The sequence below is a fragment of the Pseudorca crassidens genome, chromosome 4 (genome assembly GCF_039906515.1).
Source record: "Pseudorca crassidens isolate mPseCra1 chromosome 4, mPseCra1.hap1, whole genome shotgun sequence".
In the NCBI taxonomy this organism is placed as follows: Eukaryota; Metazoa; Chordata; class Mammalia; order Artiodactyla; family Delphinidae; genus Pseudorca; species Pseudorca crassidens.
Window position 1 is genome coordinate 3,852,678 of NC_090299.1, and position 23,823 is coordinate 3,876,500.

Sequence of the window (23,823 nt, forward strand, 5' to 3'; positions counted from 1 at the left end):
CACTTGCCTTTGAAGGGAAGAGGGGTGAAATTCGGGCTGCGGCCAACAGCTGATCAGAAGCAGGTTCCTTAAGCCCGGCTCTCACTTAACGGGGATGCTGGGCGGGGATACCGTGGGAAACCAGGATGGGGTCTGTGCTGAGTCAGTGCACTCAGCCCGGAGGCAGCATCCCTTCCCACACCGGCTGCACAGGACACAGTCGACGACCTTCAGGGCCACGCGGCGTGGTCAGCCTGTGTTCGCGGGTCCCCCTGGTGGCCCTCAGGCATGAGGGAAATAAACCCATCACCTGCTCTCCCATCCAGAGGACAGCACCACCCATTATGTACCTCGTACTGAGCCAGCCAGGGCTTCTGTCACTGCGTTGGAGGCCACGTCCAATATAGAGACGGGGCCACGATGGGCCAGGAGGGGGGTCCACACTACAGGTGAGGAGGAAAGAGCTTTCCCACTCTGGGGTCCCCCTCTGGGCGGGCCGGCGTTGCAGCTGAGCAAGCACCTCATCCCCCAGCCATCCGGGGCGGGGGAGAAAGAGTAGGATGGAGGGGACCAAGCCCGAGCCCCTCAAAGTGTCTGAGCTCCCCGGGATGGCGAGCCCCCACCTCCCCGGTCTCTGTGATGCAGCAAAGGTGGTTCTGGGCCAAGGACACACACCCTGGTTTGCCCTGAAGACAGAGCCAGCCAAAGGCTTCAGTTTATGGGTCAAGTGAGGGCAGCAGGTCTGGCAAACACCAGGGCCTCCCAGGGCCTGCAGCGACGGGAGAGTGGACTCACGGGACGTGGGGCCCCGAGAGACACGTGCACGTCCCGCTCGCCACCCCATCGCCTCACTCCGTGAGACTCTGTTTTCTCATCTCTAACATGTCAGCTGCAGTCACTGCCTTGGGGTGCCGCTGTGCCCCTGGGTGATTCCCCATCGCTCTCGCCTCCCCGGCCCCAGCCCGGCCTCTCTCCCTCTCACTCCACCCGGCCCGGATGGACGGACACGTGCACACACAGAGCACTGAGCAGAACACAGTAGGTGTGCATCAGGGGGTCCCTGGGATGCCGCAAAAGAGGATGAAGCCCCTGACACACAGGTGGGGGCCCCGAGGCGCCACCGGGATGGCCCTTTTACATTCTACTTAATTTTGTGGTTGTGGCGTTTGGGGTTTCAGAATCCGCACCATCTGCAGAAGACAGAGTGAATCCGGAGTCTCTTTCCCTCTCTGCTTATTAGTTCCAGAGGCCGGAGCCCAGGAGACGTGTTTTCTGAGAAAACCTTTTTTCCCTTTCTCTCCTCTCTCCTGCAACAACCTACTGGCTTTAAGAGGGCATCATTTTCCACACGTTAGCTGAAGTTTCGAGAGTTTCGCTCTATTTCTGAGACAGAAGCTCTGTATACCGACAGGCCCAATTGAGCCATTTTTCTCATGGACAGGAGAGGACACTCAGTGCTCCGGGGAAATGGAGCACGGAGCACGTCGCCGACTGGAAGCGAAGGCCCGTGCGGCACCAGGTCTACTTCCCAGCCCCCGCAGGCCCCCGCGATCGGGCTTGTCTTCCCACCGGACAGGGGCTCCCACCCCTGGTAACTGATCTCGAGCGCCAATCCGGGGAAGGGGGTGACACCTGGGGACCGTGCGGGCGGGGTTCGGGAGTCCTGGCTTTACCCTCAGAGAGCTGGGGGTGCGGGGGATCAGACTCCACCCCATCTGCCTCGTCCTGTGTGCCAAGTCTGACCAGAGAACCCCGGAACAGGAAAGAGGCTGCCCAGGCTGCGGGGAGCCCCCGAGAGCCCACCCCATGGAACCAGAACCGCAGCGGGCACACACGGCTCTTCCGTGCTGCCAGCCCTGACTGGTCTCCTGCTCTGGCCTGGCCACGCTGAGGGCCTCCTGGGCGTCACCTCTGGAGGCTGCAGGCCAATGGACACAGTGTACCCCATCCTGGGTTCTTCATGCTCCCCCTAAGGTCTACCGCCTCTCCAGGGCCTCCCCTGTATCAGGAAACAGCACCCCCATTCACCCACTGCTCATACCAGAAGACTGGGGGCATCATCTAATCACAGCATGTCTTCTGACCGTGTCCCTGCCCTCCCCGTGAACCTGCCCACCCAGGATCAGCCTCATCATTGCTCACCTGGACGCCACAGGTGTTGGAGCCACACAGACGCCCAACAGATGGCTGAATGAGTGGATGGATGGGTGGGTGGGTGGGTGGATGGATGGGTGGATGGGTGGCTAGATGGGTGGGTGGGTGGATGGATGCATGGGTGAAGAGTGGACTCTCCTTCAGTCCACGCCAGCCTCCCCACCACAACAAAAGAACTTTCTTAAAAGATAAGCAAACCAGCACATCTGATCTCATCCCATGGACCCTTCCTGCCTCGTCCTTGAGAACAGCCCACTCGGGGCTCCCAGGGAGGCCTGGGTCCCCCCACCAACGGCCTGCGTGCATCCTGCCTGGAGAGTGTCATCCAGGCATGGCTTCAGTTTGCAAGCGTGCAGGAGCACAGGGTGCCATGAATGCCCCCTGGCAGGCAAGAATCTACAGCAGAAACAAAACTCAACAAGGCCTGCCCACCTCCCACCCCAGAGAACTAGTGCTGTGGGTGCCCAGCCCCCCCCCACGTCGATGGAGCACACACCAAGAGGGCGCATCTGGCATCTCCGAGTGCTTCACGTTCAGTGGCAGCCCCGGTGCAGGCCCAGGTCCCAGGGTCTGGGGAGGCGTCCTGAGCGTAAGCGCTACATGTGAGGGCACGGCACCAGGGCGCCCATGTCCCTGTGCCATGGAAAGCCAGCTCTGCAGCAGCCCAGATCAGATACGGACACCCCTGAGCTTGCTGCCTTACGTTCAGTGTGCATCTCAAGCCCATTTTCTGACAATAGGGAGAAGGCGGGTCCTCCCAGGGTGACGGGAGGACAGAGTAGGGGTCCAGGCTCAGGCCTGATGGCACTGTTAGGCCTGGGAAAGATGCGCAGTGGCGAGGTTGGTCCTCTCAGAGCCCCCGCTGTGTGCCAGGCACTGTGTCTGCAGGCCCGTGCACTGGCCTGGCTCAGAGGTGGGGGCACTGAGCCCCTGATGCTGTACAACGCAGACACTGCATCTTCGACACGGGGGCCAGGCGCTGTGGTACATCGTGCATCATCTCATTTAATCCCCAAATTACACCTCAGAGAACCAGGAAGGGGAGACACCAGGATGCGAACCCCCTCAAAGCTGGGTTCCCACCACTCTGTGCCTCGGTCCCTTCCTCATGGCACGTCCTTGGTCAGATGTTTGGGCCGGAACAGGGAAGTGCTGGTCAACACTCGGGAAGAAGATTTCAAAGCAAAGTATAACACAGTCGCACAAGCATGTCAACGAGAGGAGAAACCAACGAAACGAAGTCCTTGCTGCTCGGAACGCTTTCTAAACACACAGGCAGGTCCTGGGCTTCCAAGCTCCTGGAAACGGGGTCTGGGGATCCCGCAGGACACAGCGGGCAGCAAGTCTGCCAGGGGCTGCTACTCTCCATGTGAGGGGAACCGACAGAGATCGCCCCACCGAGCAGTCCTCTGAGCAACAGGAGGGTCTGCAGGTGGCCGTGTCCATGGGACGGAGCTAACCTCGGCTCCCTCCAGAGGCCCAACCACCACCATGCACCGCTGGGGCCAAAACAGGAAAGAAGACAGGGACTGATCCAAGGGGTCAGCTGCCAGGGAAGAGGGGGCGGGGCTCCACCCAGAAAGGGGTGGGGCCTCCACAGCAGGGCGGGGCCTCTGCGCTAGAGAAGAGTGGCCTCCACAGCAGGGAAGGGAAGGTTGCCTCCATACTAGAAAGGGGCGGGGCTGTGCCCCCACACCCTCTCCCCGTGCCATGGGGTTCTCGTGCTGAGTCAGAAATGTGCTCGTAGTCCAAAGCCAAATCGGGTAGTCAGACAGCACGGAAGGCACACGGGGGATGCTGAGGGGTCCTCAGGGCCCCCAGGGTCTCAGGTCACACCACGACAATGGTAGAATGCCTCGCTCATGGCCATCAAGGCGGGAGCTCTGATTATACTAGAGGCAAGACAAAAATAAAAGGGAATTCACTTTGTAAGACAGGTTGCAAAGTGGTCTCTTAAGAAGCTATAAAGTACTGCTTCGCCTGTAATTGTTGTTGAATGGACTCCTAATAGCGTTCACACCTTCCTGCAAAACCTATACATTACCGATAACTGGAGAGGTAGACCCTCAGCTCATGCTGAAGCAGGTGCCCCTGCAAATGAAGAACCCATCTTTTCCCAGATCACACTCACTCTGGGGTAAACCTGTCCCGCTAGAGGCTGACTTTGGCCCCTTTTCTTATTCCTCCCACAAAAATGCAGCAGGAGAGGTTCGGTTTCCCAGGGCTCCACCAGAGCCTCAAAGGTTCAGGAAGGATCAAGTTGCGTGTCCAGTTCACCTTCATATCCCAGCGCCCGGCAAAGGACCCCAGCACATAGTAGGTGCTTCGGGACCCAGGGTTCTCACCCTCCAGCACCAAGCATGCAGCCTGGCACACAGTAGGACCTTGACCCACATCTGCTGAACGGATGGGGGTCAGATTGAGACAGAGCTCGGACATCTGGTGAAACCTGCCCTCTTGCGGAGGAGAAGCCGAGACACATGGTAAACAGAGCAGAGTCTGGGCTCTGCCCACGTGCATCTCATTCCCCAGCTGGGAGGAGACCAGGAGAGTCCAGAATGCCGGAGGTGCAAGGGGCTTTGGAGAACCCCCAGTTCAACCTCCTGATCTTATGGAGGGAGACACTGAGGCCTGGAGAAGAAACAGGATCTGCCCTGAGTCACACAGCTCAGCTGTGGTCAGATCGAGCCCTGTCCAGCCACAGCGGGTTACACACTCCCCACTTCCAGCACAGCAGGCTGCGCTGGGCTTGCACAGACATGGGGAACCCCATCTGCCCCCTGGAACTTTGCCCCAGGGTGCCTGGTGAGCTCAAAGTTATGACAGAGGGGGCTCTGGCATCTAGCAGAACTGGATTTAAATCCTTGCTCAATGCCAAGTACAGAGACACAATATGTTTGATCCATTGGTGACAGCTTTGCTATCTACCAGCTGGGTGACCTGGACTATTCTCCCAGCTTCCCCCGAGCCTCTGTTTTCTCATCTGGGCAATGCAGGTGATGACGTAAACCCCCCAGTCATGCCCCGCCTCCGCACAAATAAATGACTATGATTGACATCTGGTTCCGGCCTAGGGCCTGGCATACTGAGAATGATCGCCAGTGGGTGTCTTAGGAGTTGAGAAGCTACAGATGAGCGAACAAATGAAGGCAATGACGGGGAGATTTTTCCTTTTATGAAATGGAAATCTCTTTCCCTGAAGGGGTCCCAGCCCATGGCACCCATATTTCCTGAGTGTTGGCTGAGTGCTAGGGGCTGTGCACAGTTGAGGAGATGGACCTGAGTAAAATCCAGTCTCCACCAAGCAGTCCGCCTGGACTGCTTCCCGACCCCTAGGCCTGCCCTTCAGGAGTTGGAAGACCAGCCCGTAGCCCCCAGATCTCCCCTCTACCTTCACCAGCCCCCGTGGCTTCCGGTTCTTTACGTGACATGGTCTCACATCAGCTTTTTCTGTGACAGGGACTGTGGCTTTTCTGCTCCTACATGCATTTACAACATCAGGTGACATTCCCAGGTGCCAGAGATTGGAAAGGGGACACACCTGGTAGCCGTGACTCAGCGGATATCTTCAGTGGCAGAGTCATGAGTGAGGTTCTTTCAGCACTCCCCTGTCAATCTCCCCTCCATCATTGCCCCCGTTAAGAGACGAGACACCTTGGGACCTCCCTGCTGTCCCCTCACTGGAGGGTCATGGCAGAACTGGACTGAGGACAGGGCTCCCCGGCCTGGGTGCCGTCCCCCAGGCTACCCTACAAATGCGGGGTGCCCCATGCAACCCCAGGAAGGAGCCTCGGGCTCCACGCCTACAGGCCCCATCCAGGTGCAGGGGAGTCTGTGGATCAGGTGGGCGACTCGGCAATAGCGTCCATTCAGCGGGACCGGCTGTCGCCTGTGGCACTCGCTCATTCATTCATTCATTCATGCATGCATTCATCCTTTAACATGGGCTGAGTGTTTGTGCTGGGCACAGCGGCCAACCAGACCCGGCCTCTATCCCCAGCGATATTTCCAGGCTAAATGTCCAAATTATCAAAATAACCTCTCACAGGCATCGCCGATCATGTCCTATCTTCTTTTAAAGATGCACACGTCTCCCTGCCTCCATCCCTAACCCAGTGTTGCCCACAGAGGAGGTTCTGCTGAGCACCCCAGTCAGAGCCCCCAGCTCTCCATCTGCCCCGAGCCCCCAGGTAGCCAAAACTGATGCTTCACTCCTGGTGCCCTCTGCCTGCCGGGATGCCCTGCGTGACCTAGAAGCCCCTGTGCTGAGCCCCCGCCCATCATCTCATTAACCCCCGGCCACCCCCTTCACAGCAGGACACAGGCTCAGCAGCGGCTGCTTTGCGCAGGACCGGGTCTGTCTGGCCTCACGGCTGGCAGCCCGGCAGCCCTCCCTGACCTCATGCCTCAGAGACTCCCCGTTCTGTGACTGCCACTGTTGCCTCTGCCTTTCTAGTTTCCAAAGGAGGACATGGTGTTTGGGGCCGGCCCTGGAGCCACCGTCACATCTGGGCCCGTGTGGGTCCTCCCAGCTGGTGACGGACGGCAGGGTCAGCTTGGAGGAAGCTTCCGGGACCGGGCTGGCTAGACAGATAGAAATTGGAGGACGTGCAGGAGATGGGCGGCATGGCCTCCCGTGTCCACTGCTGGCTGGAGTCTGGGGGTGATGGGGGGCCTCTGGCTTGGGCCAGCACCAGCCCGCGGCAGCCCTCCCTTGTCTCGCTCCAAATCACAGGGGCCCCAGGGAGAGCGATGACAGCGGGCAGGGAGGCAGGATGTCTGTCCTTGCCCCTTCCAAGCACTCAGCTCTCCTGGCCAGCGAAGGTCCCTGTTCTATGCACACGCTGCCGCACCCAGGCCTGGGCTAGGGTGCTGCCTGGGCATTTCCCTTGCTGCCCCCCCCGCCCCCCAAGAGAACCCTGTGGCTCAGAGAGCGGGGACGGCACGCAGGAAAAGCACTGAGCTCCCAGCAGAGCAAGGGCTGCCTCCCAGCGCTGACCCCTCGTCAGCCCGGGCTGGGGCCGACCAGACACGGGACGGGGACAGCTCGGGGAGCACGTGGGCTGAGCTGCGGGGAGTTGGGGTGGGGCGGTAGTTGGGGGGGTCATTCCCCCGTACTTGCTCTCACTCCTGCACAAGAAAACCCCTCAGCTCTGGACCCACATGAGGCTGGGGTCAAATCCAGGCCTCCCACCACCAGCCGTGTGATTAAGTGCTAAGTCTCACCTTCCTACGCCTCAGTTTTCTGCCCTGGAAAATGGGTTAATAACACCTCCTTCCTCGGCCCCTGTGGGACAGAGTGAGATCGTGCACGTGAAGTCCCCGAGCAGGGCCCAGGGAGACCCGGGCAAAACCAAACCCCTGCCTCTCTCTGTTCAGTCCCGAGTCCCCTCCGGGCAGGCACCGGTGTCCCCGTGAAGTCCCCCCCCTCCAGCAGCCCTCCCACCTCTGCATTCCAATTCTGTCCATCAGGAAGCTGTAACAGCCGTAGCAGTCAAGGAAGGGTGTTGGCAGAGGGGAGAGACCTGCTTTAGAAAGCTGACATCCCGTTAAAAAGTGCCAGTCAAGATTCCCTGGACAGCTCCCAGGGAATGGCAACGCACATCAGTCCTCACGTTCCGAAACCCCTACGATGGGGCCTCGGTCCCTGCAGAACCTGCCAAGTTCACGCACACACCGACTCCTCTGAGCCCAATAACGTGCCGTCAGCGTGACCGGCAAACCCTCCGGCGCCCTCCGCATCCAGCCGTCTGGCCATGATGACTCTCTTCCCGGGACGCTCATCGGTCTACAGAGGTTTTCCGGGCTCTACGTGGCGTCAGAGCATCTATCGGTGCCCGTGGGCTGGGCTCTGGGTTCTAATCCCCAATGTCACAATTCTCTGCCGTGACATCATCTCCCAGGAGGAACCTGATCTGTCCAAGTTCCTCTCTGTGACCATGGTCTACTTCCCTGCATGGAGTCAAGTGCGCAGGATGGCTCTGCCCCGGGTGCTTCCTCTGACCTCAGTCTGGGGTCCCGAGGTGGCTAGGAGGCAACCATGGTGCCTCCTCCTCCACGGAACCTGGTGGAGGCGGCCGTAGCCTGGAAACGACAAAGTTCCCTGATCCCACAGTCAGGCAGAGAGCAGAGTCAGAAGACACGCTCAGACCAAGAAAACAGAAAGTAAAGCTCAGATGAGACACCAAGGCCAAATCAAAAGCAAATCAACAACTAAAAGACCCTGCGGGAGATCGGGACGCTCCTCGCTGCTACCCAAGGACGCCAGACCAAAACGAGACATTCCTTCTCCCCTCCAGAGAGGCCACCCCTGCCCCTGCCCTGCTCTACCTGGATGGATGCCGGCCCAGGGCAGGGGGAAACAAACGCACCAGGACAAACTTTCTCCCAAGGCCCAGCTGCTGCTTTAAAACTTAATTCATCCAAACGAATTCAGGCGGAAGCGGGAAGGGTGACGCAGGGAGCTGGGAGGTAAACACCTCCGCCCGCCGTCAGGATCCCGGAGAAGCAAGGCGGCAGCGGCTCCTGCCCTGCAGAGCCTACCTTTCTCTTGTTGGTCGGGCAGATGTAGAAGTTGTCGATGACGGTAGTGACGCCAGGCTGAAGGGTGAGCTTGGTGTAGGACGTCCCGAAGTCCGATGACCTGGGAGGACAGGAAGACAGCTGTCAGTGACAGGCCCCTCCACGTGCAGAGGTATCCAGCCCACCCGGCGTCCCCCACCAGTGTGGGTGCAGCGCCCGGGACACCCTCGGGTGTATCCTCTCCCTTTCCCCGGAGCAGCATGCCCCAGGGGACCAGGAGGAGACTGGGGCTCCCTCAGGGACACCCAGCACTAGCCCAGGTCTGGAGCTGCGAATGCCAGCCTGTCTTCCCACGAGCCACCTGCCCTGGGCGGTCCACGGTCTATGTTAGCTTTACTGTATCTGCGTCTCACTGGTTACAAAGGGTCTCATATGTACTGGCCACGTCTAGGTCCTTCCATCTGTTTGATTCCTCGGAAAACCTGGACAGATTACGTCACTACGTCCATCTCGAAGATGACCAGAGGGCCGGGAGGAGGCTCGGAGGGGATACGTTCTGGCCTGAAATCACTCAGCTGACAGGTGGCCGCCTCAGGGTGTGAGCACGGGCTGCCCACGGACAGCTGGAGTCCTGTTTGCTCTCTAGAAGTTCCCCGCTGCCCTGAGGCCCGTCTGCTTGTCTGTTTCCCTCTCTGGACCCTGAGTTCTTCCGGCGAGCTGCACCCTCCGCCCTGACCATGTGCACCTACAGGGCTGCAGTGGCGGCAGCAGGTACCCAAGCTCCAGAGCTGCTGGGAATCAGACCCCAATCCCTGTGCCGGCCAGTGGGTGTCAGCATCCGCTCGCCACAGCCGGGCCGGGGCCATTCCCTGCCGCCCAGGGGGGTGCCCACTTTCCTGTCCGTAAGGCAAGGGCTGCAGGAGAGAATCTCTGAGATCTAACCTCCGCCCAGAGCGGCCGCAGCAGTGAGAGGGAGATAAGACATCACGGGCAATGTCACAGCAACCAACACGTCGGGACATGGTATTAATTCCATGCTGCAGCTCCGCTGAGCTCAACTCAGCGACTCTGGGCCCAGAACGCCTTGTGACCAGCTGGTTCAAACGTGCTGCGGCCGCAGAGAGCTGGAGACGTGGTCAGGCCCAGGCCGCACTTTGCCTCCAGTCCTTAAACCAACGAGCGTTATTCCAGAGACCTCAGCTTCTCCCAGGCTGTCCTGTCTTCTGACCGGTCAGGAGACTCACCCCAAGGCGGGGACGGGGCCAGGAAGGGGAGCCCAAGGCTACTGAGGTCTGCCGTGCCGGTGCCCCTCGGGCCCGTCCATCTTTCTGATCACCACTGAGACCGGCCTGCATGGAGCTGAGCTCCAGGGCCAAGGGCGGCCGATCCCAGCTGATGGGAGGTGGAAGTGGGGCGGGGCAGTCACCTGGATTCCTGTCCTCGGACCCTAGCACCGTGTGGAGCCTGGCCTGCAGGCGGCCCAAGCAGCCCCTTGGGCCCACGGAAGGGCTGGACCGGGCCCACGGAGGGGCTGGGCCCACGGAGGGGCTGGACCGGGGCCCACGGAGGGGCTGGACCGGGCCGTGAGTGTCAGACTTGCCCAGTGCAGCCTGGGCTCCTGGGGGAGGCCTGGAGCTGCTCAGTGTAAACACCGCACCCCACTGGCAGTGTTTCAATTCCATCCCACAGGACACCCTCAGCACTTCCTACAGGGCGGTACTTCCTCCCTACTTCTTCCCCAAGCTTTCTGTTTCACTGAGGCTCCAGGAAGATGGGCTGTGTTTGTGGCCTTTGTGCTTAGTGGCCCCATGTCCCTGGAAGTCCTCAGGCCCCAAGGTCCTTCCCAGGCCGGGACAGAAGGCAGCCCCTGCCCTCTGACTCCCTGGGAACTCCAGCAGGGGCCGCCCCGCCGGACCCCCAGCAGGGTCCCCTGGGCCTCTGCCCGCCCCTGGCCTCCCCAGGGAGGGCCCGCTGGAGAGAACAAAGCAGCCCCACTGGAGGTGTAACTGGGGAAGCACTTACTCTCAAAACCTCTGAGAATTGATTTTCTTTGGGAAGGAGGGAGTCAGAGGCCCACTGACAGAGGGCTGATCCAGAGACCCAGGAAATTCTAGAACCGCCCCCGCCCCCGACACAAACAGCTGTGCTTGGAGCTCGGTGCCTGGTAACCTCTGAGCCTCGTGGTCCCTCACCTCACACCAATAAGCATCTCTAAGACCGGCGATCGATTCTGCCTTCCAGATACCGGGCAGTCTGCTCCTTCCCTCCATCCTGTTTCCCTCTCCGGCCCAGCTGCTTCCGCAGGGTCCAGCCTCCCCGCTAGTCCCCCACCTGTGGCCACAGCAGCCTGTTCACACCTGCTCACTCAAGGGCACCTGCTGGTGTGGGTCCACAGCAGGGAGCCAGTGGGATCTAGGCCCTGCTGCCCAGGAACTTACATTCTAGTGGGGCCCGGGGAGGAGGGTGATAGATAGATAAGCAAAACTATAGCCGTGTCAAAGGAGACAAGGTCTGGGAAGAAGAATAAACAGGGTAGGGGGATGGAGGGGGCAGGGGATTGCTGTCTCAGAGCGCGTGGCAGGGAAGGGCCCTCAGACAGGTGATGTCTGGGCTGAGACGGGAAGGAAGGAAGAGAACGTGCTAAGTGCCTGGCTGTGGGAAAGCCACCTGTACTGGGTTAAGTAATGTCTCCCCCAAACTTATGTCTACCCAGAACCCGTGAATGTGACCTTTATTTGCAAATAGGGTCTTTGCAGATGGAATTAAGTTAAGATGAGGTCATACTAGAGTGGGATGGGCCGCAATCCAATGACTAGTGTCATTGAAAGAAGGAAATGTGGGCAGAGACACACAGACACGCAGGGAGGACGTCGTGTGACCACGGAGACAGGCAAGGATTGCCAACCACCCCCAGAAGACTGGAGAGGGGCACGGAGCAGAGTTCCCCTTGATCCTCCAGAAGGAACCAACCCTGGCGACACCTGGATCCCAGACTTCCAGCCTCTAGACCGCAGACAACAATTTCCGTTGTCTAAAGGCAGCCAGCGTGTGGTACGTTGTATGGCAGCCCGAGGAACTAGTACAGCATCGCAGGTAGAGGGAAGGGCAGGTACAAATGCCCTGAGGACAGGGGCCCCTCTCCCTTCTCTCTGGACAGGGAAGGAGGGATCTGTTTAAAGCAAAGTCCTGCCACTGCATCACCAGCTATGGCAGCGTGCGAAACACCTCACTCCGCCGGACAATGCAAATCCAATTCCTCAGATAGCCATTAGCCCCAAGTCCCAGGCCACCTGCCAGAGACTGGGACATCAGTGCATTCATTCATTCACTCTTTCGTTCAACATTTGTTCAGCTCTTTTATGCTTTAAGCATCACACTGGGACTGGGAATTCAGATTTCTTTATTTGTTCAAATTCATTCCTGCCACATATGTTTATTGAGTAGCTACTATGTGCCAGTCACTTCATCCCCTGGTGAGTAGAACAGACACTGTGGGACAGAGAGAGCAGACAGATGGACACATCCAGAGAATCTTGGGAGATTCTAAGAGGGACGTCACACCGCCCGGGGCCAAGGGCCATCCTTGGCTGCCCCGCCCCCATACTGCCCCCACTGCCCAGCTAACCCATCTTGCTGACTCTTCCTCCTAAATCATTTACACTGCATCCCGACACCTCCATCGCCCCATCCCAGGCCCTCTTCATCTCCCACCATCCTTGAGGGGTTCCTGGTGGACGACAGGCTCCGAGGAGAGGGAGGCCGATGCTGGCTGGGGGGCCGTCACCAAAGAGGGGACTGTAGAGTTTCCAGTGGGGGCTGGAACAAATTACCACAAACTCAGCGACTTAAAATAAGGCACATGCATTATCATACAGGTCTGGCGGTCAGAAGTCCAAATGGCCTTATGCGCTAAAATCAAGGGCTCTGCACCTTCTGGAAGCTTCAGGGGAAAATCTCTTTCCTTTGCTTTTTCCAGCTTCCAGAGGCGCCTGCATTCTGTGGCTTGTGGCCCACCCTCCATCTTCGAAGCAAATCCTCCAGTCTCTGCTTCCATTGTCACATCTCTTTCACTTGTAGCCAAACCTCCCTTGGACTCCTCCCGTGAGGACCCTTGTGATTACACAGGGCCCACAGGGCTAATCTAGCATCATCTCCCCATTGCCCCATCTTTTTTTTGGCCTCGCCGCGCACGTTGCGGGATCTTAGCTCCCCTAGGGCCACGGCAGTGAAAGTGAGGAGTCCTAACCCCGGGACCTCCAGGGAACTCCCTCGCAATCTCCCCATCTTAATCACACCTGCAAAGTCCCCTTTGCCACAGGACATATTCACAGGCTCCAGGGATTAGGACGTGATATCTTTGGGGGGTATTATTCCTCCTTCCACAGGTGGGCGTTGGAGCCAGGTGTAAGGTAGGGCTTTGGAGCAGGTTGGGGGCAAGAGTGGCTACAGTGAACTGTGAGAGAGGTGACAGGGCCAGAGGCTGGCAAGGTGGACGGGGGCAGGTGTGAACGACCCCAGAGGCCACAGAGAGATCTGGGCCTGCTCTGGATCACAGCCCCCGCTAGTAGATAAAAAAGAATGTAAACTATTTTGGACTTCCCTGGTGGTACGGTGGTTAGGAATCCACCTGCCAATGCAGGGGACATGGGTTCGAGCCCTGGTCGGGGAAGATCCTACAGGCTGTGGAGCAACTAAGCCCATGTGCCACAACTACTGAGCCCGTGCGCCACAACTACTGAGCCCATGTGCCACAACTACTGAGCCTGCATGCCACAAGTACTGAAGCCCAAGCGCCTAGAGCCCATGCTCCGCAACAAGAGAAGCCACTGCAATGAGAAGCCGGCGCACTGCAACGAAGAGTAGCCCCCGCTCACCGTAACTAGAGAAAGCCCACGTGCAGCAACGAAGTCCCAACAGCCAAAATTAAATAAAGTTTTAAAAAAAGAATGTAAACTATTTCATTATAATGTTATATTGATTGCATGTTGACCTAACATTGTGGATATACTGAGTTAAAAAGTCTATTATTAAGATTAATTGCACCTGTTTCTTTAATGAATAGAGTTAACTTTCTAAGAGCAGTTTGGGGTTCACAGCTAAACAGAGGAAGGTGCAGAGATTTCCTGTGTACCCCCCTGCCCCCAAACGTGCATAATCTCCATTACGTCATGCACCTCCCTCCCCCGCCAGAGCAGCACGTGTGTTACAGCTGATGAACCGATACTGACACACCATCATTACCTAGAGTCTATAGCTTATGTGAGGGGTCACTCTTGGGTTGACATTCTATGGACAAGTGTACACTGACATGTGTCCACCATTATAGTGTCATACAGAGTAGTGTTACTGCCCTAAAATGCCCCAGGCTCGCCTATGCACCCGCTCCCATAACCACTGATCTTTTCACCGTCTCCACAGTTCTGCCTTTTCTAGAATGTCATCTGTTGGTCTGTAGTGTTTTCAGCCTGGATTTTCTCACTTAGTAATATGCCTTTAAGGTTCCTCCAGCTCTTTTCAGGTCCCCGGTTTCTACTTCTTAAGGACAACCCACGCATGGCTTGCATCCTATTTCTACCAGACTCGCTGGTCTGGACACAGGCTGAGGCTGTGGGTGGAGTCTGCAGGGTGTTAGCGGGGTTCTGCAGGGTCAGGTCTGTGCCCCCATCTGGAAGGGGATGAGCGGAGTGACCGTGGGAAAGGTGTTCGACGGTGTCTCAAAGCCCGCATGGTAGGAGCTTGTCCTCGCTGCTATTTTAGGAAGACTGGGGTGACCGCGGGTGGGACAGGTGACTGAGGCGGAGGGAGTGGCAGTGGGGAGGAGAAGAAAGGAAGGGCAGGGCACACACCCGGAAGCTGGGGATGGCAAGGTGTAAAGTCGAGGGAGGAGACGGAAGGTGACCTGGGTAACACGGATGGGGTGTGGCTCGGGGAAGTCAGGACAGCCCCTGGGTGAAGCTCACTCACCCGCACCCACTAAGCCTGCAGGACACGGTGGGGCTCGAAGATGGGCGAGTTCAGAGCAGCACGTGTTTCCCTGTGTCCACGGCCTGGGCCACCTCCTCTCCTGACACTGTTCAGGGGAGTTCTGAGATCCCATGAGGCCAAGAAGAAGGGGTCTGGCAGTCAAGGGTCTGGCCATGCCCCCTCGCTGCTACTGAGAGTGAGATCCCGGGCACACGCTCAGGATGGGGCATCGGTTTCCCCTCGAGGCATCAGAGAGTTGGATCAGGGGTCCCTGGGGTCCCCATGAATGGAAAAGGCAGTGGTCACATGCCTTTCACCTGCAATGTCCTTGCCTGTTCCCTGGGCTCCCGGCTTCCCCGACCCCGAGGCCAGTGCTTGGGGAAACCCTTGCCCAGGCAGACCTCGTTGCCTGGGGCCACACAGGTATCCATATTTCACTTCATTATTTCCCAAGACCGCTTGTTTCTCAAAGACTTCAAGTGAAGGAACAAGTCTAGCAGTGATGGTATCCGTGTTATGAAGAGTTATTCCAAGAAAGGAAAGTAGAAAGTGACGGAGTGTTATGTGGTCCCTGCCTCGCCCTGTGTGTCTGAGGGCTGCAGAAAATAAGCACCACTCAGGATGCAAACCGGAGATGCCCAGGGACGCTCAAGACGCCCGAGGTTGGAGGATGCTGTCTCTTTCCCAGAGTGCGCAGATCTCTGTTATGAGCTCACCAAGTTTGAGACAAGGATGACTCAATTAAATGTCTTACATTCCTGACTCTTATCTAAATCCCTCACAGCCCCAGGGCACCAACCCTGAAAGTAATGCCGCATCCTCCTCAAGTCCTTACAGATGACCCAGCTGGAGTGAGGAGAGCCGTCACCAAGATCATGCAAGAATCCACAGGTCAGGCACGCAGCCAGCACTCAATAAATGCTTGCTGGATGCCTGTGGAGGGGCACCAGGTACCAGACCCGAAGGCTGTGTGACCTCGGGTGAGAGGGTATCCCACTCTGGGCAAGTTTTCCATAGAAACTGTGGGGATTGGATTTGATTAATGTCTGAGCACCAGCCAGACCCTTGAACCTGCCTGTTGGGGAGAGAATCCCCCTCTTATCTCAGGATCGTGAAAATGCCTGTGAGAGCTCTCCATGTCCAGAAGGAAGGATAGAAGGGAGGGAGGAAGGGGAAGAGGGAAAAAGGAGGGTGGGGGAAGGGAAGAGGAGGGAGAAGTGCGGAGGAACAGCGCTCACCCTGGGTCTCCTCTGGGCCCGGCGTCCTCCCCACACCCACCCTGAACTTCCCCAGCATGAATACCACCTCCAAGTTCTTCTACCTGCCCCTCAGGAAGTGATCATGCAATCTAGATTTATTCAAATTAAAAATTTTGGAAAAAAAAAACAGACTCTAAAATCGGGCAAACAGATACATGGAAGACAAGCGCAGTTGGAAAATTGCTATTTGAAAATCGGCCGCTTAGTTGCTGAGTGTCTGTACATATTCACTTTTAAAAAATTATTTAATTAAGCCATTTTCATACTCTATAATTATTTCATTGGCAGGGACGGAAGTTCAGCTCCAGCCCCGCCCCCTGTGCGGATGAGCCCCCAGCTCCCACGGTGGGAAAGGGGGCTCCCCCTGCGTGGCTGGTACCACCTGCAAGCCTGTGGCTTTGGGCAAGGCCTGGACCTCGGCGAGACTCGGTTTGTTTATCTGTAAAAGGGATCAAAGGCACAGACCTCAGATACCCACCGTGAGACTGGAGCCGGTGTGTGGAGGGAGAGTACAAGGCGGGCTCGTGGTCACGGGCAGGTGACAGGTTCCCGCATCACGGAGCCTCCTGAGGGGCACTGATGCCACACTGTGTCCGTGTGGACCTCTCTCTGGCCGGAGGCATGGCTGTGTGGACTCCCCTCGTGCGCCCTGATGATTACGCAGAGGACCGGCACTAGCCCTGCACCGTCGGTGTGCAAAGCGCCCGGGCAGACCCCAAAGCCACACCAGGGATGGGAACTCCCACCTGCACTTTTCACGTGGGGAAACCGAGGCCCGGCAAGGAAGGGATGTGTGCAGAGTCCCCTGGGGATCCGTGGCACAGCCGGGGCTCAATCTTGGTCTCCAGGCATCCACCCTGGGCCCTCCCACCAGAGGAGGTGATGTGTGTTAGGATGGTTTCCCAGCTGAACTTTAGTCTGTGATGTGAGATGAGAAGGGACAGATGTCGAGAGGCTACCACCCAGGGGCCACCCTTGTCCTCAGGAACCGACAACTCCAGGGGCCCTGGAAAGACGAGGTTTTGATCCGCTGCCCGGGACTGACAAGTAAACCCTCTTGGGATCAGCCAGGGAGAGAGAATTAAGGTGGCCCAGGGCACTGATAGGCCGGTCAAGTCATTCAAGAAAATTCCGTGACGTGGCTTGACATTCTGAGTGTGAAACAGGGTGTCGGGTGCCAGCCAGGTGGGTGAGCTGAGGGAAGGGGTCTCAGCCTGCCCTCAAAGGGGTGCGACGGCAGTAGTGGGGCGACGCCAGGCAAGTTGCCCCAAGGATCTGAGAGCGTGGTCTCCCTGCAACAGGAAAAGCCTCTTGGGGGGATTAATAGACACAGGGGCTCACACGCTCTGGACACCAGGCCAAGGACGGAGCTCGGCCTCCCAGGAACAGGACAATAGCATCGGCCAGGAGCATGCCTTCCCATTTTACAGGTGAGGAAACTGAGGCGTATCACCTGCCTTGCTCAGGGTCACACGGCAACTACAGAAAACTCAGTTTAAGCCCAAACTGTTGGCTCAAGTCTGCCTTCTCTGCTGTACCCCAGGCTGTCCCCCGGGCATGCGTTCCTGTCCCTCGGGATGCTCACAGGGCCAGGCACCCACCCTGCGTGTCTGGACTTTCTGACTCTATTTCTTCCTCTCGCAGAGCCTGGTGGGTGATGCTCTCTGCCGTATCAGCATTTGCATACTGACCACAGCCCTTCCCCACTCAGTAGCCCTGTTAGTATTACCTGTGGGTTTTCTCCCTGGCTTAGGGCTTCTCCTTAACTCAAGCCCAGTCTTTTTTTTTTTAATTTATTTTATTGAAGTATTGTTGAGTTACAATGTTGTGTTAATTTCTGCTATACGGCAAAGTGATTCAGTTATGCATATATATACATTCTTTTTCATATTCTTTTCCATTTTGGTTTATCACAGAATATTGAATATATTTCTCTGTGCTATACAGGAGGACCTTGTTGTTTATCCATTCTCTATATAATAGTTTGCATCTGCTCATCCCAAACTCCCACTCCAGTCCTCCCCCAACCCCCTCCCCCTTGGCAACCACAAGTCTGTTCTGTGAGTCTGTTTCTATTTCATAGATAGGTTCATTTGTGTCATATTTTAGATTCCACATGTAAGGGATATCATATGATATTTGTCTTTCTCTGTCTGAATTACTTCACTTAGTATGATAATCTCTAGCTGCACCCATGTTGCTGCAAATGGCATTATTTCATTCTTTTTCATGGCTGAGTAGTATTCCACTGCATATATGTATCACGTCTTCTTTATCCATTCATCTGTCTATGGCCATTGAGGTTGTTTCCATGTCCTGAACTCAAGCCCAATCCTAAAAGAGCCCGGGCAGTGTTCTGTGCCGGCCCAGAGGAGCACCCTAGCAGGGGCCCCAGATTTTCCATGCTCAAACTCACAGTCACGTGCCAGTGCCCATCTCTCTGAGTCCATCCCAGGAGCTCATCTCCCAAGCAGCTCTTCCACATGTGGTTTCTAGCCCCGCTGCCATGGCTCTGCTGATGCTCTGGGCCCTCATGTGTTAGGTGCTGTGAAGTCAGTAGATCTTTCCAGAATGTAGCTGGGCTGGGCAGGGCCTGGTCCCAGGGACGGCCTCAGTATCCCTGCCTGCAGCTCTACCAACAACTTAGGGATGGAAATCGGTGCAGAGTCAGGGACCAGGCCACCCTGCAAGGCTGCTTGCAGGACGCTTTGCTCAAGCTGGCTCCCAGCCAGCTGCATCTCCTTACTCCACAGTAAGGGTCGCCTCCCTTTCAGTGAACCCCTGAGATGAGTGATTCTCTCAGCTCAAGAATGCCTTCCAACACACTTTCCCCTGCGCCGATTCTGTGCCGGCTTTGTGCCGAGCGCGGAGCGCAGAGTGGGTGGGCGGGCGTTTCTGTGGCTGGCGTTGCCAGCGCCACTGTACTTCCTGTTCAGATCCTGAAATAATTCCACACCCATCAGTCAGCAGACACTGCTCATACCTCTCCTCCTGGATGCAGTCCCTCCCAAGACCTTCTCACAGACCAGGAGGAAAGGGCTTACACCCAGCTTAGCAGGGGCCCACCAGGAGCCTGCTCCGGGCTGTACCAGCGCCCACACTGAAGGAGCAATGCTCCTGCCACATCTGGTGTGCAGCAGGGCAGGGCAGCCGCCTCTGGGGGGCCCCAGGGCCTGGGGGCAGGGCTGAAGCACTAGAAAAGGACCTTGGATATGCAGCCAAAGCGGAGGTCAGAGCCCGGAAACGTGCCAGGAGCTCTCAAAGACTGGGGAAGGTGCCAGGGGCTCGCAGGGAAACTGCGGAGGGTGCTAGGTGCTCCCAGGGAAGCTGGTGAAGGCTCTGTATGTGCCTGGGGGTCTGGGGAGGCCTGGCGGAGGAGCTGGCAGGAACTGAGGAGGGGAGGGGAGGGAGAGGGTGCTGGACAAAGGGCTGGAAGCGTCCCCGACAATCAGCCTCAAGTGCTGCTGGGGAAGCTGGCTGCTCCTGCCGCTGTGACGAAGCAATGAGGGCCCAAGTCCCAGGCAGGGGCTACGGAGTATAGCCGAGGCCCAGAGCCCGGAGGAGACACAATAACGCACGGGGACCTCAGCCCCGAGCAGGCAGCCAGGGCTGAGGCTGCTCCAGGCGCAGGATAAAGACGCTGGGTGGGTGACCTCGTCTCATCTCTGTTCCAACCAATGACTCTCAAGGCACAAATGAAGAAACTGAGATGCAAGCAGCTGGAGTCCCTTGCTCGGCTCCTAAGGGACAAAGTGAGACTGTGTCCTACCCGGGTTCTAACTGGGCAACTTCTACCAGCTTCCAGCTCTATGAATGGCTCTGGTGGTTTTATTTCTGGAGGTTTTAAGATGACCCAAGGTGGGATATTTGCCGCGGCTCTTTTCCCAGATGGTGGGGTCTTTAGAACTGGGTTGCAACCGTCGGGACGCAATGAGGCCTGTGTCCCCGGAAGTGTCCCTGGGCACTGTCCTGGGGTAGGCAGGGCTCACCTGGCACAGGCGGGGCTGCCTACTGCTCACCTTGACACACAGGCCTCATCAAACCCCAGCAGATGTCCCTGCTTTTACAGCCGCTCTGCAAGCCCTCAGCCGGGCACACCTGCAAAGGCCAAGGCGAGTCTGGAGACCCTGACACGGGGGGGGGGGGGGCGTGGAGAGGCTGGGAGAGCGGTGTTTGTCGCTTTGGATTTTGTCGGGAAGGACACACAAGCACGTCCTACAAACGGGACGGGCCGGTTGCTACCCAGGAACAGGCCCTTCCGTGTCCAGCTTCTCTCCCCCGCTACCCAGGGTGAAGTGCGCTGATGTACGTGATCTCCCAGGGAACCCGCCGATTTGGGAGGATGCCAGCCCCCCCTAAAGCCCAGAAGGGTCGTTTCAAATAGGAAGCACCCCAATATAATGAGACAAATAATAACACAAAGTGACCTGTTGCAGACCAGGTAACGCAGCTCCAAAGGGCTTCCCAATCCAGCAGCTGCCTTATTGTGGAACTGGGGGTGCAGCTAGGAATTCCCAGCAGGAATGGGGAGGGCAGAGGAGCTGGAAGAAAGCTCAAGGGGGGAGTGGGAGCCCCCAAATCTGGAACCGAGGCTTAGCATCAAAGCCGGTTGGGGGCTGGGCTGGGTTACGCTTCCCTTGTGAACTGGAATCTATCCTGCGGAAAATTCCTAAAATTTAGCAATCCACACCCAATAAAATTTCCTTCCCTCATATGCTGATACACCTTCCACTCTTCTTGGAATCATTTAAAAAATAATAGAATGAGAACAACAGAAGGCAGCTACAACAATAAGAAGAAAAGAAGCTTCTCTTTCAACCCTCAGCTGGGTCCCCTTATCCCTCTGTACCTGTCCAGCCCTTGTCCACAGGTGAACATATTTCTAGTACGGCCATTACAACATGTGCCCAAATTTTGGTCTGATTTTATAACTAAATGGTTAGCGTTTCCTGCCTGCTGTGTAATACTCCATCCAGTGCGTGTGACATTACTGACAAGCCATTGCTTAGGATGAACTTTTTTAAAGTCTCTCTAAAAATACTGAGAGCCTACTATGTGCTGTGTATTTGGGAAACTGACTTCTTTCTATTTTCCTGTTATTTCTATGGCAAGCCCCTCTGCCCTTTATAAAAATTTTCATCCCTTTAACACGTCCTGGATCACTCCCTAGGATCAAGCGCCATGAGTGGGGCTCTAGCTTCTGCATGGCTTTTCAAAAGTGTATTCTCAGATCCAAGAAACTCTTACAAGTCAATATTTTAAAAACAAGGGTCCTCATTTATTCTTAGGGGGTCCCGGCATAAAATGGTAACATTTTTATATGCCAATTCCCGAGTTATAGAATCTGACACTCTAAGTTAATTTTCTGAGTAACAGTTGACGCTATCCAGTTTCTATTAAAGGCAGCGCAAATTATATACTGAACATTTTTAAAGAGGAAAAGGAATGTAAATAGACATTAGCAGATGAGATATGGGCAATCGGGAAGGAAATTCTATTTTTAAATGTTCAGAGAAATATTTCAATACAAAGTCCAAAAACTGAGCAGGAAATAAGACAGGTGGAACACAACTTGGGATCTCAGTAAACATCAAAGAAATGCTGTAAGTCATGAAATCGGGGGCATTCGATTGACACTTTTTAATGGCAAAAAGATCAGGGAATACAAAACAAAGGTTGATTCAATGACAAAACTGAATAGTTAAGTCAGTAACCTACAGATTTCCGTTTCTAAACTGTGTCCTTAAAGACACACTCTCCCACACCGGCCCCTGGGATTCTGCAGGCCCTTGGCCTCTCATTCCTCAGCAGGAGGCCCCTTGACCCGCTCTGGGTTGAAGTTTTGAGATCTGGGCTTGCAGATGCCCCCATCCTTTTCTAATCCTGGACCTTGGACAAGTCAACCAACATCTCTGAGACTTAACTTGCTTGTGACATCAGGTGGCAGTAATAAGAATAATGGTAATCATCATTAATTAATACTCATCAATAATTATTCCCCCATACATCAAGTTCCATGCTGAGTGCTTTGGACGGACCAGCTCTCTTAATCTTCCCAACCCTCTACATGGTAAGCACGAGGCACCATCCCATTTTCCAGAGGAGGAGACTGAGGCACAGAGAGGTGAAGTAGTAAGTGGCAGAGCTGAGTTTGAACCCCAGCGGTCTGGCCCTGAGCCCATAAACTTCAACCCCACCACGTGTAGCTCCCCAGTCCTCACCAGGAACCACTTTCCAGAAGGGAGGGTGTGAAAGGACCTGTACCTGCACACGTGGCTGTAGATGGGGTGTCGAACAGGGAGACGGAAGCACCAGAGGAGGAGGTGGGGACTCCTTGCAATCAGGAATTTCCCCTTCCTGGTCCAGCCGGGAGCAGGAGGTGAGCCTGGCCCAGTTCCATCAGTGGGGGGGCACGCCGTCTCCCCAGGAAGCACCCTGTCCTCCCATTCACGCAGTCCTGTGGGGGCCCTGTGTGCTTCAACCGTATGCAAGGACAGGGCCCTCCATGGAGGGTAAGAAGCACCGCTGTGTTCACACCCGCATGGCCTGTGTTTTCCCAGCTGACAGGACCTGCAGACGTGCCAGCCAGAGGCCCACGGCGCTCTCTGTCCCTTCAACCTGCGCTAGTTTCCTCTTCTCTCAAATCATGCTAATCACCCTCTGAACAACCTCCAGCACGTCCCTAGCGCCTTCAAGATGGAGCCGGAGTGCCTAACAATAGCAGGCCCTGGAAAAACACACGGTGTGGACGCTGTCAGCTACCCATTCTGCACAGGAGGGAAGCGGGGCTCAGAGAGGAGACCCTTACTCATGGCAGAGCCTTCGGCAGGGGAAGACAGAACGCGTGAAGCCCTTGGACCCTCCCTTCCCTCCCCCGCGGGTCCCCTTGCCGCTCGTCTGCGTGCCCACAGCCCCTGTGACACCTGCTCCACCATAAATGGACTTCCTGTTCCTTGGATCCACCTGAATGCTCTTTAATGGCCAGGACAGTATCTGGCCAGCTCTCTGGCCCAACACCTCGCATGAAGTGAGTGCCAGTAAACGTTGGCTGAACGAGTGCATAAGTGAATGAGTGAATGAATGAATGAATGACACAGTTCTCAACCAGACGCCATCACAGTTACTGCCGACGCCCCACATAAGCTCTCAGCACCCAGCCCTGCTGTAAGAGCCAAGAGGGTCCTCGAAACCTCTGGGCCTCCGACCACACCCCTCCCATGAATACGACACAGGCCCAGAGAAGAGCAGTCACTTGTTCAAGTTCACACAGCAGCTGAGAGCCAAGGGGGTGACTCTGACTGAGGTCTCCTGGCCCCAAGGTCAGTGTTTCTTTTTTTTTAATATTTATTTATTTATTCATTTGGCTGTGCCGTGTCTTAGTTGTGGCATGTGGGATCTTCAGTTGCGGCATGCGAACTCTTAGTTGCGGCATGCGGGATCCAATTCCCTGACCAGGGATCGAACCCAGGCCCCCTGCACTGGGAGTGCGGAGTCTTAGCCGCTGGACCACCAGGGACGTCCCCGCCAAGGTCAGCCAAGACTCCAGGTTGTCTTGGGCAGACAGCTACAGGGCGGACGTTAGAGTCATTCCCGACTCCTGCCTACAGTCAAGAAGACAAGACAGACTCACTCCCTCGCACCATCAAACTCCAGAGGCTTCTTCAAAATGCATCAGGTGAGTGATTTAGGAGCAGAGCACAAGCAGTTTGCAGCAGCGCATCTGTCCCTGCAGCCCCGGGGAGTCGGCAGGACAGAGAGGCATCCAGACATCCTTCTCTGAATGTGCAGAGGAGACAGCTCCGTGTCCACTGGGCAAATGCCCGCGCCTGCACACCAGGTGCCCTGGGAGAGGGTGTGCTGGGGCCACAGCAACAGCCTGAGAAGGTGAGTAGCTTGGCCGAGGCCGTGCAGCAGAGCAGGCCCTGCAGAGCTCCCTACCCCATCC

The 23,823-nt window shown here is 56.5% G+C and overlaps 1 protein-coding gene across 1 annotated transcript in view; it reads right to left on the reverse strand.

Annotated features, from left to right (window-relative positions):
* SORCS2 (sortilin related VPS10 domain containing receptor 2) overlaps positions 1-23,823 on the reverse strand; it is a 485,797-nt gene that overhangs the window by 182,520 nt on the left and 279,454 nt on the right. Inside the window, exon 3 of the mRNA XM_067735018.1 lies at positions 8,677-8,776. Coding sequence (XP_067591119.1) covers positions 8,677-8,776 — 100 coding nt within the window. The remainder of the gene's footprint in view (positions 1-8,676; positions 8,777-23,823) is intronic.